Source organism: Rattus norvegicus, chromosome 6, assembly GCF_021556685.1.
Source record: "Rattus norvegicus strain SHRSP/BbbUtx chromosome 6, alternate assembly SHRSP_T2T, whole genome shotgun sequence".
NCBI lineage: Eukaryota > Metazoa > Chordata > Mammalia > Rodentia > Muridae > Rattus > Rattus norvegicus.
This window is the reverse complement of record NC_141539.1, coordinates 83037011-83053975: the sequence shown is the minus strand read 5'-3', so window position 1 is coordinate 83053975 and position 16965 is coordinate 83037011. Positions and strand designations below refer to the sequence as shown.

The 16965-nt window shown below is 40.8% G+C and overlaps 1 protein-coding gene across 6 annotated transcripts in view; it reads left to right on the top strand.

Moving 5' to 3' along the window:
- Positions 1-13416, top strand: part of Sec23a (SEC23 A, COPII component) — a 49866-nt gene extending 36450 nt beyond the window's left edge. For 5 of the 6 annotated variants that reach the window (NM_001105732.3, NM_001434090.1, NM_001434089.1 and 2 more), the window contains 5 exon segments: positions 400-561; positions 5516-5602; positions 6776-6931; positions 8467-8532; positions 11693-13416. In NM_001105732.3, coding sequence (NP_001099202.1) covers positions 400-561; positions 5516-5602; positions 6776-6931; positions 8467-8532; positions 11693-11782 — 561 coding nt within the window. In that variant the 3' untranslated portion in view covers positions 11783-13416. 6 annotated transcript variants of the gene reach the window in all.
- The last annotated feature ends 3549 nt before the right edge of the window (positions 13417-16965 follow it).

Genomic DNA, 16965 nt, shown 5'->3' with positions numbered 1-16965 from the left:
GGGTGCTCTTAACCGCTGAGCCATCTCTCCAGCCCAGGACAAGCTTTCTTGTGATATACTTTAGGCTATTCTTTTTTTTTAAAGGCACTTATTTATTTATTTAATATGTCTGTGTATGCCCCTGTATAAACTTATGTGTACCATATATGTGCAAATGCCTGCAGAGACCAGGGCTTCTGATACTCTGAAATTAAGTTACAGGGAGAAGTGAACCCCAAAAGTAACTGCTTAGCCATCCCTCCAGTACTACTTTAGTATATTCTTAACAGAATGTGTGTTTTCATGTTGCTGATGTGAAACAATGATGCAAGCAAATATTTTGTTGTTACAGAATTGCTATTGCCATAGTAACACCAGTAAAAGCTCTTTTTTAAAAATCTCACCTGCTTTATCTTGTAGTTTATGTTTCATTTAAGAAGATCTCCCTTCTTGCAAGTTTTTAACAACAGTCCTGATGAGAGTTCATACTATCGCCACCATTTCATGCGCCAGGATCTGACACAGTCTCTAATCATGATCCAGCCCATTCTGTATGCCTATTCCTTCAGTGGCCCACCAGAGGTAAGGAAAGGGAGAGAGCGATCGTTACTGTGAGGTGTGGCATTAAGACAGTGACCGACAACTGCTGTTTTGAAATGAAGTTGGAGTTTGTTAAATTATCTCAGGATACTCACTTAAAGGTATTTCTGAGTGTTTAACTACATATCAAGTAGGTTATATCATTAAGTAAAACAAAAGTATTAAAATGATACAAATACTATAAAAGATACTCTTGGGTGATTGTGTTTGGTTGATAAAGCTACTTAGGGTTAATGATTGCTCTTTGCCTTCCTTTAACAAGGCTTAGAAATGATTACGATTCTGGAAGAGATGGCTAATTTCATAGCTTAATGTCTGACAGGACATTCTGTCAAAATTAAGTCTCTTCACGTGTCTCATTTCCCTTTATTCCTTTGAGAATATAAGATACAATTGATAAAGCCATTCTCTAGGCTGTTTTGGAAAAGTGTTTTGGAAAAGTGTTCAACACACTTTTATCTGTTATCAAATAAATAGCTTTCCTTCTGATAGTTTGAATTGTTCATTTTACAATTTAAAACTATATAACTATATAGCGGTTGTGTTAGGAAATAGTACTTTAGGAAAGGTCACTATAACTGGGTGTTTATGATATCTATTGATTGTTTTTTTTTTACCTCAAGTATTATAAAGTTGCAGGTAAAATGATGCCTTTTGTTACTTTTTTTTTTTTTTGTCTTTTTGACACAAGGTTTTTCTGTGTAGTCTTGGCTACTCTGGAACTCACTAGGTAGATCAGGCTGAACTCAAACTCAGAGACTTTTCCTGCTTTCGCATCTGGCATTGGTACTGGGATTGTAAGCATGTGCCACCATGCCTGGCCTGCTACTCCTTTTCTTTCTTTCTTTTTTTTTTTTTTTTTTTTTTTTTTGGTTCTTTTTTTTTTTTCGGAGCTGGGGACCGAACCCAGGGCCTTGCGCTTCCTAGGTAAGCGCTCTACCACTGAGCTAAATCCCCAGCCCCTCTTTCTTTTTTTTAACCAAAAAATAACTTGTTGGACTTATAGTTCCTTGGATCACAAAAGTAAATTTTGTAATAACTTTATTATTTCAGAGTAACATGTATAAGTTGTAGACACCTGAGAATTGTAAAAGAGCTCAGAAGAGAACGGGGTCCTTCATTTTGAGCTCCTGACCTTGGTCAATCCTAGCCATTCTGTAACTGCATTTGCCTAATGCCTTGCCTTTATTTAGACTTATCTCTTTCTCTCCTGGTTCCTGGCCCTCTTCCCCCAATCTGGGCCATTCTCATTAACATAGTAACTTTTAATAGCACTCATTTTTAAAAGCAAATCAAGACCTACTGTTTGCTTTATTTTCTCTGATTATCACTTAATCTCTTGGCCTCCTGGCACAGTTAAACTCAAAGTTATTTGTTGTCCATAGTTAATTTTTTTTATTTGAATGTTTTGTGTGCCTGCAACTTGTTTGGTGTCTGAGAAGGCTAGAAGAGGTGGAGGGTCCCCTGGAACGAGCATTACAGCATGTAGTCGCTGTGCCATCTCTTCAGCCTCCATACTTTAAAAAAATATTTAATTTTACCTATATGTGTGTATGTGTTAGTATGTGCATGTGCATGTGTGTGGTCATGGAGGACGGAAGAGACTGCTCTGTCCCCTATAGCCAGAATTACCTGAGGTTGTGAGCTGCTTGATGTGAATTCTGGACACTGAACTCAGAACATTCGGAAGAGCATCAAGTCTGGTTAACCATTGTGTTCTCTCTCCAACCATGTTGTCTATACTTTTGACCTCCTTCCAAACTTATATAATATTGTAATTATAATATCATAATATAAGTCACCCATGCTGGACAGCATCCTTTAACAAACTCTCAATAGCATTTTTCTGGAGAGTGCTCTTTCCTTCCAATCCTTTCATTCTGTTCTGGCATTCTGGTAACGACTAGTCCTTCCCAGTTTTTTTCTGCCCACAGAAAGTTCTTTAGTCTCATTTTCCTGGTTTCCCCCATTTAGACTTCTAAGTCTAAGTCCGTAAAAAAGATAAGGTGTTAATAGTTTTTGTTTGAGAGAGGGTCTTACTCTGTAGCCCAGGCTGGCCTGTAATTCAATGATCCTCCTGCCTCAGCCTCTCAAGTGCTGCGATTACAGGCATGAGCCTCTTCACTTGGCAAGGGCTCCGTCTTTTCATCTTCCTTACCTTCAGCTTCTCTGAGTGACGCAGTCTAACCCTTAGCTTCTCTGAATGACTCTGAGTGACGCAGTCGAACCCTTAGCTTCTCTGAACGACGCGGTCTAACCCTTAGCTTCTCTGAACGACGCGGTCTAACCTTAGCTTCTCTGAACGACGCGGTCTAACCCTTAGCTTCTCTGAACGACGTGGTCTAACCCTTAGCTTCTCTGAATGACTCTGAGTGACGCAGTCTAACCCTTAGCTTCTCTGAACGACGCGGTCTAACCTTAGCTTCTCTGAACGACGCGGTCTAACCTTAGCTTCTCTGAATGACGCGGTCTAACCCTTAGCTTCTCTGAGTGACGCGGTCTAGCCTTTAGCTTCTCTGAGTGACGCGGTCCAACCCTTAGCTTCTCTGAGTGACGCGGTCTAACCTTAGCTTCTCTGAACGACGCGGTCTAGCCCTTAGCTTCTCTGAACGACGCGGTCTAACCTTAGCTTCTCTGAACGACGCGGTCTAACCCTTAGCTTCTCTGAACGACGCGGTCAAACCCTTAGCTTCTCTGAATGACTCTGAGTGACGCAGTCTAACCCTTAGCTTCTCTGAACGACGCGGTCTAACCTTAGCTTCTCTGAATGACGCGGTCTAACCTTAGCTTCTCTGAGTGATGCGGTCTAGCCCTTAGCTTCTCTGAACGACGCGGTCTAACCCTTAGCTTCTCTGAGTGACGCGGTCTAACCCTTAGCTTCTCTGAACGACGTGGTCTAACCCTTAGCTTCTCTGAATGACTCTGAGTGACGCAGTCTAACCCTTAGCTTCTCTGAACGACGCGGTCTAACCTTAGCTTCTCTGAACGACGCGGTCTAACCTTAGCTTCTCTGAATGACGCGGTCTAACCCTTAGCTTCTCTGAGTGACGCGGTCTAGCCTTTAGCTTCTCTGAGTGACGCGGTCCAACCCTTAGCTTCTCTGAGTGACGCGGTCTAACCTTAGCTTCTCTGAACGACGCGGTCTAGCCCTTAGCTTCTCTGAACGACGCGGTCTAACCTTAGCTTCTCTGAACGACGCGGTCTAACCCTTAGCTTCTCTGAACGACGCGGTCAAACCCTTAGCTTCTCTGAATGACTCTGAGTGACGCAGTCTAACCCTTAGCTTCTCTGAACGACGCGGTCTAACCTTAGCTTCTCTGAATGACGCGGTCTAACCTTAGCTTCTCTGAGTGATGCGGTCTAGCCCTTAGCTTCTCTGAATGACGCGGTCTAACCCTTAGCTTCTCTGAATGACGCGGTCTAGCCCTTAGCTTCTCTGAACGACGCGGTCTAACCTTAGCTTCTCTGAACGACGCGGTCTAACCCTTAGCTTCTCTGAACGACGCGGTCTAACCCTTAGCTTCTCTGAGTGACGCGGTCTAACCCTTAGCTTCTCTGAATGACGCGGTCTAACCTTAGCTTCTCTGAGTGACGCGGTCTAACCCTTAGCTTCTCTGAACGACGCGGTCTAACCCTTAGCTTCTCTGAGTGACGCGGTCTAACCTTAGCTTCTCTGAGTGACGCGGTCTAACCCTTAGCTTCTCTGAGTGACGCGGTCTAACCCTTAGCTTCTCTGAACGACGCAGTCTAACCCTTAGCTTCTCTGAGTGACGCGGTCTAACCCTTAGCTTCTCTGAACGACGCAGTCTAGCCCTTAGCTTCTCTGAACGACGCGGTCTAGCCCTTAGCTTCTCTGAACGACGCGGTCTAGCCCTTAGCTTCTCTGAACGACGCGGTCTAACCTTAGCTTCTCTGAACGACGCGGTCTAACCCTTAGCTTCTCTGAACGACGCGGTCTAACCCTTAGCTTCTCTGAGTGACGCGGTCTAACCTTAGCTTCTCTGAGTGACTCGGTCTAACCCTTAGCTTCTCTGAACGACGCGGTCTAACCCTTAGCTTCTCTGAGTGACGCGGTCTAACCTTAGCTTCTCTGAGTGACGCGGTCTAACCCTTAGCTTCTCTGAACGACGCAGTCTAACCCTTAGCTTCTCTGAGCGACGCAGTCTAACCCTTAGCTTCTCTGAGTGACGCGGTCTAACCCTTAGCTTCTCTGAACGACGCAGTCTAACCCTTAGCTTCTCTGAGTGACGCGGTCTAACCCTTAGCTTCTCTGAGTGACGCGGTCTAACCCTTAGCTTCTCTGAACGACGCGGTCTAACCCTTAGCTTCTCTGAACGACGCAGTCTAACCCTTAGCTTCAGTAGCCATCTTTCCACCTGGCTTTCTCCAGCTTATAATTAATTCGCGCTGCTCCATTTCATATTGAGAGCTGTTTCCTCATGCACCCTGCATTTCTTATATCCCAGGCCTTTTATTTATCTCTCTCTCAGTTTAGTGTCAGCAGGCTTAGAGGTCATCTTTGATTTCTTAAATCTTTAAAAAAGTTTTTCATTTTGTTTTGTTTTTGTTTTTTGAGACAATCTGTATATAGCTTTGGCTGGCCTGGAACTTGCTCTATTGGCTTGGAACTCACAGAGATTCACCTGCCTCTGCTTCACAAGTACAGGGATTAAAGTTGTATACCATAATGCCTGGCATATTGACTTTTTAAAATTATTTCAGTATTAGATTCCTTAGAAAATTAAAATACATTGAGAATTTACAATGTCTGGAAATGTTTGGTAACTTTAAAATTTCAGAGATAGATGAAGGGGAAGCAGGAGGTACAAAAGCACGTGTTATTAACAATGCTATAATAGCCACTACTTGTATGCAGATGTAAGATAAGTGAAAAAGACTGAGATGATACCCTTACCTTGTCACTGCTTCGTTTCAGCCGGTGCTTCTCGATAGCAGCAGCATTCTCGCAGATCGAATTCTCCTCATGGACACGTTTTTCCAGATCCTGATTTATCACGGTGAGGTAAGATGATAGATTTATCTATGTGAAATATTTGTACTCTGATCTGGTCTATACAGTGAGTTTCAGGACTATTTAGAGAGACTATCAAAAAAACAAAAAGAAAAGAATAACTGTACTGGTGAAGACTTCTTGAAAGTCACTAATTTTCTCTAGGAAATATGCAATTAAAAAACCCCTCACAGAAAGGAAAAGACGTTTTGTTTGATACTAATTTGATATCATACATAGTGTTGTAATTTTTTTCTGGTGTTCCTATTTCTTTTAAGTTTTAAAAATAGTATAGTTTTACTTTCTATTTCTTTATGTTCCTTTTGTTTTCAGTTTTTGAAGCAGGGTCAAGCTTTGTAGCCCTGGTTGGTCAGGGACTTGGTAAGCTGACTAGGCTGACCTCAAGCTTGAGCTGATAGTCTTGTATTTGCCTATTCTAGGATCATAGGCGTGCACCGTTGTACCTGGTCTATCTTACTGTCTTTCAACTGTTTTTATATTGGACTCCTCCCTCCATTGATCTGGCTTACTCACAGTGTCCATTGGTTTAAGAAACCTCCACCCCAGCTTTCTGTGCTTATTGCACCTAGTTTTCCGTTGACTTTTAAATTGAAGAAGTGTCTTTGGATGTCACTGCTATGAAGAGACATCATGACCAAGGCAACTTCTATAAAGGAAAGCATTTATTTGGGACTGGCTTACAGGTTCAGAGGTTCAGTCGATTATCATGGTGGGAAGCATGGCAGTGTGTAGGCAGACATGGTACTGGAGAGAACCAAGAATTCTACATCTTAATCTGAAGACAGCCAGGAGACCACTGTGTTTTATACTGAGCAGAGCTTAAGCACCTTCTCTCAAAGCCCTGCCTCCATGTGACACACATCCTCTAATAGGGCCACACCTCTTAATAGTACCACTCCCCATGGGCTAAACATTCAAACACATGAGTCTATGGGAGCCGTCCTTATTCAAACCATCACAGAAGATGCTTATTTTATATTTAATAATATATTCTTTTATATTTTCTCCACTGAAATAAGTACTTATAATTTTTAAAGTTGAGGTTAGTGGGAGTATTTTCTCACAGTCTCTTGTTTTCTCAAGATAACTTCCTTTGAAGAAAAATCTACTCAAGAATTTTAGATCACCAGGAAATTTAAAATAATTCCTTTGTTTTAAAATTAGACTATAGCACAGTGGCGGAAGTCAGGATACCAGGACATGCCAGAATATGAAAATTTCCGACACCTCCTGCAAGCCCCAGTAGATGACGCACAAGAGATTCTTCACTCCAGATTCCCCATGCCGAGATACATTGACACCGAGCATGGTGGCAGCCAGGTGAGGAACAACCTGTGTCCCATATCAGGGCCACAGAGAGGTGATCCTGCCTGGGTTCTGATTGTACCATAAGCCATCTGGGATTAAAGTTGTGTACCATAATGCCATAGGCCGAGGGCAAGGAAGGAGGCAGGAAGGGGAGGCTGCAAAGCAGTGCCTAGTTGCCCTAAACAGTCAGTTTTCTCTAGTTCTGCTTCCATAATGGCTCTTGTAACTGCCTTAATGCCATCCAGATAATGTGCCAGCTGTGGGTTACAAAAACACAAGGGCAGCTTGGAAAGTAATTTACTGCACTTTTCTTAAAGCTGTTATGCTAAGGCCTATGAAGTTTTCTAATTTGTGTCATGTTTGTAGAAAGTATCATGTCAGGTTCAGTAAAACATCGTGGTATTAAAACGGACTTGATGGAGTGAATAGATCTGTGCGTGCACACATGGTCAGCTCAGGCTGATGTTGAGTATTCCTTCTGCCTCCGCCTCCTGGACACTGAGATTACATTTGTAAGCCTGCCGACTCTAACTACGAGTCAATAGTTGAATGCCAGGCTTCTTCTAGAACTAGAGCTACTTAGGGAATAGAAAAAGATTTTTGTATGATTCTAAATTTCAAAAGATTAGATTGCTTTTGTTCTAGAATGAATTAAGATTTTTAGGGGTTGGGGATTTGGCTCAGTGGTAGAGCGCTTGCCTAGGAAGCGCAAGGTCCTGGGTTCGGTACCCAGCCCCGAAAAAAAGAAAAAAGAAAAAAAAAGATTTTTGTTGAATTAATTCATCAGTATATTATTTTCCTTATTTAATTATTCATTTATTTATTGATTGATTAATGATTAGCTGTTACAGAGGATAGATAAACTATTGCCTAAGTTATCACCTGTGGATTAAAATTATTTTTACGAGGTTTTAGACTTCTTTTGTTTCCGACTAGTTGGTAAGATTGTATTTTCACACTCATTTTAAAATTAAGTTTTATGTTTACAAATAAAAGTTTGTAAACTTGTTTTTATTTCATATGTTTTGGCGCTTTGCCTGCATTTATGTCTACACAACACACTCATACAGCACTGAAAGAAGCCAGGAGTGGGAATCAGATGCCCTAGGTTAAAGGTTTAGTTACAAATAGTTGTGAGTCACCCACCATGTGGGTGCTGGGAATCCAATCCATGTGGGTCCTCTGGAAGAACAACCAGTGCTCTTAACTGCTGAGCCATCTCTCTAGTCCTGTACATACCACTTTTATGTGCCGAGTTTGGGATTTAGTAGTTTATATTTTATGACTATTACAAATATGTAATATTGAAAGAGTATATTATTTATATTGTGGTCGATGGATTTTGAAGTTTAACTTTGTGTTACACTTTAACAAAATGTACCAATATATTCAGTTCAGCTGGTTTAGATGGGAGATTGTACTCAGTTAATGGTTTTAGATGCTGGATTGTACTCAGTTCAGCTGGTTTAGATGGTGCATTATTGTCTATAGCTTATCTTACTAAGTCTGTTTCTGACCAGGACTGTTTATTTATTTTTACTTTTAAGGCACGTTTCCTTCTTTCAAAAGTCAACCCTTCACAGACTCATAATAACATGTATGCCTGGGGGCAGGTAAGTGTGAATAGCAGTCTGGGGAACAGCTTCTTTTTCTGCTCTTAGCTATTTTAGTAAAAGGTACATTTCCCCTATATATTCAGTGATGATTTCTGTGAGAAAATATAAGGGAAGAGTAGAAAATATCACCAATATTTGGTGCTACCTTGGAAAATAAGATGATTCTGTCACATAAGACCTCTTCAGATTCCGAGTTTAGCACCAATCCACTGGGGACAAAAGCAATAAAGTCTGTACCATAGTCATCTGGTGATTCCTGGTGTTTTTTCGACAGAGCACCTTTCTAGTCTCTATTTCTAAGACTCAAAGCTACAATCCCCTTTCTCATCTCTGGCTACTCATATCCATTCTGTCTGTTTCCACTCACCCATTCTCTCTTATCCATGCCATTGTCCAAAGCCAGGCACTCTCACTGCTGTCACAGACAGCACGACAGTTCCTTGCTTAGAAATTATGATCCTTCTGCTTCATTCTTCTGAGTGCTGGAATTACAGTTATATGCTACCACATTTGGCCCTATGATCTTGATGTGTGATTAAAAAATCACTATTTAATGTGGTGTATACCACTATGCTGAGTGAGTGCAGAAGTCAGAGAGCAACTTACCAGAGCTGATTCTTTCCTTCTAGATGTGGTTTCCAGGAGTGGAATTCATCATTGGGCAAATACTTTTATCCACTGAGCCATTTTGCCTGTTCTTCTTACAGCAATACTATTTTTTTATGCACTTTCATTTAATTGTTAAAGTTTATATGAGGCATATATTAATCCCCCCATTAGAAGAGAAAATTGGCATTAAAACACATTTTATTTATTTATTTTGCATGCAGGCATGAGTGTATGTAGAGGTCAGAGGACAACTTGGGAGTTTGTTCTCTCCTACTGTATGGATCCTAGGGATTGAACTCAGGCCACCAAGTTTACTGGTGAATACTTTTTCCCAATGAGCCTTCTTGGTGGCCCAGGGCCCTGTTTTTAACCCAGGCCACTCTAACTTCAGATTCAGAATTTATAGTTTAAGTTAATTTAATGATTCTAATTTGGGAATTAACTAGCTGAATATTTTGCTAGAAATTAATGGAATCTGATCTCTGAGTACTAGAAATCAAGAACCCAGTGATAGCTGTGTATGGTAGCATATCTCTGTGACTCCAGCTCTTAAAAGGTTGAGTCATGAAGTTTAGGAGTTCAAGGTCAGCTTTACAGTTTGGGGATATTATGGGATGTCCCTGTCTCAAAAAGAAATATTTTCTGCCTCATGTACTAAGAGAATGAAGTCCATTCTTAGGATTCAGGTGTCAGCTTTCAAGAAAATACCAACATCACTGTGGAAGAATGCACAGTTATTGTGAAGGGCTTCCAAGGAAGTTTCTAGAGGAAGTTCAGTCACATCTGTGTCAGACTCACAGATGTGAGTAGGATGTGCTCTGGGCTGATGAAGGTGGGTGATGGAAAGGGCCTGCTGTTGTCTGGACTGTTTGGAGGGAATTCTAAGGGAGTGTGATATGATATGATATAGTATGGTATGATATGGTATGATATGATATACAATAAAAGCTAACACATCGAATTAGATGAAACAGAGGGAAAAGAACCCAAGAGAAGGCACAAGGAACAGAAACTCACTCATTCACCACTCAGGACTCCCATAAAAACATGAAACTGGAAGCCCTAATGTATGGTACAGATCTGTACAGGCTGCGCATGCTACCCCAGTCTCTGTGAGTTCATATGAGCTCTGATCATGTTGATTTAGAGAAGCAGTTCTCAACAAGTAGGTTGTCACCCTTTTGGCAAGCTTCTATTTCCAAAAACATTTACATTACAATTTATAACAGTAGCAAAATTACAGTTATGAAGTAGCAATGAAAATAACTTTATGTTGGGGTCACCACAGCATGAGGGGCTGTGAGCAAGGATTGAAGCATTAGGAAGGCTGTGAGCCACTACTTAACAGGGCCTTGTTTTCTTGGTGGGTTTTCTTCCCTATCCCCTCTGGCTGTCTCACTCTTTCTGCCTCTCTTTCTCAGGGACCCCTGAGCTCTGAAGGGAGGGAATTGATGGAGACATATGTTTAGGTCTGGCTGTGGCTCTCTATTGGTTCCCACCTGCTGCAGGAGGAAGCTTCTCTGATGATGGCTGACCAAGGCGCTAATCCATGAGTGTAGCAGAGTGTCATTAGGGATCATTTCGTTGCTATGTTGTCCTCAGAACAGTAGTATTTGCTTTTATCCTAGGTGTCTCTTGGTTACTCAGTGTTGGGGATGGGTTCCGTCTCATGGAGTGGGCTTTAAGTCAATTGAGACAACGGTTGTTTACTCCCACAAGTCTTGTGCCACCATCACCTGCATATCTTTGAGGCAGGACACCGTTGTGGACCAAAGGGTGTGGGTTAGGTTGTTTACATTTATCTTTTGGAATATTTTAAACAGAAAAGGCTCACTTGAAAAATAGAGGCCAACTCCCTGCTGCTTTTTGATAGAATTGAACTGAACATTAGTGTTTTATACATTTGAAATAATATTTCTGTAATATGTGGAAATTAACAACATAGGAGATACAGAGATCTGGGAGTCCATGTGTTGAAGTGTAAACTAAGTAAAATGAAAAATAAAAATAAAAAAGGTCAGCTACAGGGAGAATACAATCAGTAGCCACTAGGTTGTTGTTGGTGACATCTGAGCTCTCCTGAGAAAATCATCAGTGCAGAATGAGGACAAGTGTTTGCGTGTCACACAGTGATGATTCCCAAACATGTAGTACTGACATGTGCTTACTAAGTGTGTCTGATGTCCCATTGCTTTACGCTTCAGGTCCTCCTTATAGCACTGGTGGCTTAGGGAGGTCTTGTTACTGTGTAGGTGCAGAAACACAGATTCGGGGACTCTGAGAGCCACATGGATAGGAAGTAATAGAGACACAGGAACCCAGGCATTCTGAGTGTATTAGATCTTCTGAGCAGTCCCCATACTACAAAGTCAGTTCTGTTACTCAGGAAATCCTAGGGATTTAGGTAAGTTTTGCTCTCAGGAACCAGGGTCCTTATGGTGGCCATTACTCTGTTTAAAATGATTTCTTTTTGTCTGTTTTAGAGACTTGCATGGACATCTTCAGTACCACCTGTGTTCTTATTACAAATCCTTTTCTTTTCCTCCAGGAGTCCGGAGCACCAATCCTCACAGATGATGTTAGCTTACAAGTGTTCATGGATCATTTGAAGAAACTTGCTGTGTCAAGTGCTGCTTGATATGCCAGATGTGTCAGACACTCAAGAATTACTACTTCAGTTTCTTTTGCTTTTTTCATTTATCTGTGGAAACAACAGAGCTCTCTCTCTCTAAACCTGTTTTGCTTCAGTGTGGTATGAGGTGACATGGAAAAATGTTGATGATTGTAGATTAAGCTGAAATATAATGAGAGCAATGAGAACAAGTTTTGCCTGCTACAGTATTATAACTGGTTTTATAACTTTGAAGTTTTACGATTTAATTATGTTGAAAGAGTTAGAATGGTTTGCTTTGTATTACAGATACCACTTATTTGTATACTGAAGACAGATCCAGAGTGGCACTGGGTGTCCTCCCTGATCTTGTAGGGTCTATTTACTAAGAGCCAGAAAGGAACAAATCAATAGTGATGATGTATGGACAGTTTGCTTTTTTGTGAAGTCATTTTCTGGGTTTTTTTAAAACATACATTGTATATGCTATTCTGTACTTTGTTAAATTGGATTTATTTTATGGTTTATTTAGGAGTTATTTGACTTTATAGTAGCAATTTTTGTGAAGGTAATTTAATGTTTTTGGTTATTTTCAAAAATTATTTTGAGCTAAAATATTTGAGTGAGGTAACAACCCCACAGCAGACATCAAATGTGAAACCCCCACAGAGAACCTGACTCACTTACTAACTCGAGTAACTTTTTAAAGGAAGGAACCTAGAAAAACAAAGCATATTGTTATGGTGATTAAAGAAATTCTTTGCAGTATAAGACTGGCATAGCTACTAACCATATTTTGTTTTTGTTAAATCATTTTATTGTTCCCCTTCTTAGATACATTTTCATTGTGTTCTTCAGTATTTTAACACTATTTTAGGAGTTTTTACTTCACTCTTTGTTTCTGTTTCTTTATGAATTTATTAATTTGTGGTTCTTACTGAGACAGTATTAATGTTTAATTATGTCATGTGGAGATAGTTCTGTTTGATTTATTGATTAGTATCGTCCACTTTTACCTTTTAAAGTTTACCTGTAGCAAATGTTTACATTGCTGAAACAGATAAGTGTGACAATGAAATTTGTGTATCAAGTGCTGCACACGTGAGGGGTGCTCCCTGGGCAGCGGCGGTGACTGTGATGCACTCACGTGACACAATCAGACCGTGGCAAAGCAGGAACTTGCAATTGTTATACTCAACTGGTTAAATGAGTTGCTTTGTTCTGTTTTCTTTCAGTTCAACTGTGCTGGGCTAAAATGCCAATAAAATATACCTTTCTCTGTTTTCTTAGTTATTTAACCTGGGAAACTTAATGTAAAATTAGAGGATTTTTTGGACAGGACTTCATTATGCTACTCAGGCTGTCCTGGAACCTGTTCTTAGATCAGGCCCGCCTCCCACTCAGAGATCTGGTGCCTCTGCCTCCCAAGTGCTGGGACTAACGGCTGTGCCATGCACTGGGCCTAAATCTTTTGATTGGCACACAGCTGTGCAAATGTGTGAGTACAGTGTCATGATTCAGCACCTATGAACACTAAGGATCAGACCACCTTAATTAGCATTTTCATTTCTTCTAAACAGCAATTCTTTGTGTTGGAAGTCTTCAGACTTTTCTCTCCTAATTCTTATGAAAAATGTGCAATAAACTGTTGTAGACTGCCATCAGACAACTGTGCTAAAGAACACTGGGACTTTGTTTAGTTGTACTTTGGTACCTATTACAAAATAGTTTCCAATGATTACTATACTACTTTAGTATGAAAGTGTGTGCTCGTGTGTGTGTGTGTGTGTGTGACATATATGTGGATTCTGCTGTATGAGTGCCACCATACACCCACCAGTACAGGTCTGAGGATGACTTTTTTTTTTTTTTTAATTTATTTTACTTATATGAGTACACTGTAGCTGTCTTCAGACACACCAGAAGAGGGTGCCAGATTCCATTACAGATGGTTGTGAGACACCATGTGGTTGCTGGGATTTGAACTCAGGACCTCTGGAAGAGCAGTCAGTGCTCTTAACCCCTGAGCCTTCTCATCGATGAGGACAACTTTTGAAAGTCAGTTTTCAACTTGTACCTCAAGGCACAGTCTTTTTTGCTTCTGCCATGATGCAACTCCAGGGTGGTTGGCCTTTCGAGCCTCCAGATGATTCTCCTGTCTCCCCACCTTGCATCTCTCTGGAGGAGTGCTGGGACTGTAGAAGTGTGCTTACTGCATCCAGCTTTTTACATGGGTTGTGGGATTGAGTGCAGATTGTTGGCTTTTTTTTTTTTTTTTTTTTTTTTTATTTATCATTATATATAAGTACACTGTAGCTGTCTTCAGATACACCAGAAGAGGGCATCGGATCTCTTTACAGATGGTTGTGAGCCACCATGTGGTTGCTGGGAATTGAACTCATGACCTCTGGAAGAGCCATCTCTCGATTGTTGGCTTTTGTATTGAGTGCTTTTATTCAATACAATACACCTTGATGGACAAAAGTGCTGTTTCTGAAACACAAATTGGGCTCTGCCATTTCTCTTTGCCCTTACAACAAGGTCCAGACATTTTAGCCTAATCACTTTATGTAATGTTTGCCAGACCTTAGCCCTTACCCTAGGAAATGGTGCTAAACACATGGTTGACAAAATAGGGTAGAGCTGAGTGTCTAATTTGATCTAAGTGTTAACTTTAGGTTTGGTATTTAAAATCTGTGTAGTAACAAAACCAAATTTATATTTTATTTTTCCTTTTACTAGAGATAGTTATACACACTTGGGTGTACATTGTGATCCAATACATGCTTGTAACATGCAGTGGTCAGGATTATCAGCACATCTCCTTTTTTTTTTTTTGTATTAACTTTTGAGCTCCTGCTAGTTCTTAAAAACGTGTTGATGGTTCTTTTAAAGCATTGCTGCTCTAGAATCTAGCACTCGACCTGTATGTTAGCATCTGCAAGCACCACCCTCTGCAGCATTGTTCTATTGTGAAAGTAACTTTACAGGTTTTTGAGACAGGGTTTCTCTGTGTAGCCCTGGCTGTCCTGAGACTTGTTCTGTAGACTAGGCAGGTCTTGAACTCAGGGATCCATGATTCTCCACCCTAAGTGCTGGGATTAAACAAATGTTACATCATGCCTGGCTTTAAAAGTTTTCATATATGGAAGAGCATATTTTTTCTATGTTTGGTTTACTTAACATAATGACCTCCAGTTCTGTGTGTGTGCGTGTGTGCGAAGTTTGTATTAAGTCAGTATACAAAGTAATGTGCTTCATTATGGCATCAGCACACATGTCCTTTGCACCTTATTCCTGTTTTTTCTCTTGCCCCAGTTTTGGGATCTTTGGTTTCTATGCTCTGTGTCTGCAGTGCACATGCGTGTGTTTTTGTATTTGGTTGTGTCTGTATCATTCATTCACATTTCCTTCGTACATTATGCTTTGCCATGCTTTCTTTGATTTTACTATTTCTCCTAACATCATAAATTAACAGTTGGATAGTGATTGCTCTGTCCTGTATAGTGCTTTATGCCACTACTATCAATACAACCACAACAGCTTGCTTGCTGGTGACCAGATGTTACCTTTTATTTGTTCACTTCCAAACGTTTCATATCACTCTGCCTTGGTCATGACACTATGAATGGCAACAAAAACATTAAAAACAGACCGTCATCTTGACTAGAACAGTACACTTAATTCATTATTTCTTATATCTGTTTTAACCATCTAATTTTAAAAATTCAACTCATTCTTCTTTCTGTGTCTTTAAATTTTTATTTCTATATCATCTCCCCTCCAACAACTAACAATAATTTTAGTATTGTGATAGTTAATCTTCACTGCCAGTTTGGCTAAATTTAGAATCACACAAGAGACATCCTTGGGTATGTTCACAAGGCTGTTTCCAGTGAGGACTGACTAGGAGGTGAGGTCCACTGGAATGTGGGGAAAGGGAAAGCTTGGCACCCTTTTCTCTGCTTTCTGATCTGCAGGTGTGAACAAGCAGTCATATCCATTCCCACAGCTGAATCTGAGGGCCTTTCCCAGGGTGCCCGCCATGAGGCGCAGGGCTGGAGGGCAGCTTCCACAGGGTCTTCCTACCATAAGGCACTGCTTCTCCAAACCATGAGCCAGAATCAGTCCACCCAACCTTAAGTTGTTTTTTGTCAGTTGTCTTGTCACAGCAATAACAAAAGAAGTTAATGCAAACATATGGAGAAAGGAAAGAAAGACGAAGCAGATCCAAAACTAGACACAACTTACAAACCAGAAGAGGAAAATTGAGGATAAACGTGATTTTTATCAAGATGAAAGGATAGCAAAGGGAAAGTGTGGTAAATTAAAAAGAACAAAACAGGCTTTTAGAGTGTTTTATGAGAATGCAGAAGGTGACTTTTAGCCTGTCACAGTGACGGCGATAGTATTATAGATGACCTTTGCTCAGCTTCTTGCAAACGTCACCAGACTTTATAAAAACTGATACAACATAGCCATCTTTTACAGAGCTTACCAGCCTTGCTCACTGTTAAAGAGCACCTTTGTCAACTGCAAAGGTGGTGGTTGTTTCCTCCAGTCTGATACATAATAAATAAGACACCAAGTTGCCGGGGCTGGGGATTTAGCTCAGTGGTAGAGCCCTTACCTAGGAAGCGCAAGGCCCTGGGTTCGGTCCTCAGCTCTGGAAAAAAAGATCCAAAAAAAAAAAAAAAAAGACACCAAGTTGCCAACTTTTAGACCAGAAAACAATGTATTGAATAGGATTCCAATATTGCATCCTCAAGTGACCTTTGACCAGGACTTTACAAGTCTTGTCTTCCTTCTGTCTCTACCTCTTCTTCTTTCCCCTCCTCCTCTTCCTCCTCCTTCTTTGCTTTTTTTGAGAGCAGGTCTTTCTATATAGCCTGGCTTTTCTGGAACTTTCTATGTAACCAGAGTTCCTCCTACTTCTGACTTCCAAGTGCTGTGATTAACTTCTGCATGGCCTTAAAATTAAAGATTTGTGTATATGAATGCACATCTATGAGTGCATGGGACTTATGAATGGTTGGAAGCCATCCTGTGTGTGTGGGTGCTTGGAACTGAACCCACGTCCTCTGCAAGAGCAGCAAGTAGTCTTAACCACTGAGCCATCTCCCTTGTCCCACAATTTTTCTGATCTGTGTTCATCTGCCTTTTGGGGGACACGTCCACGCACTGCTTCTATGTGCACATGTAACCTGTTT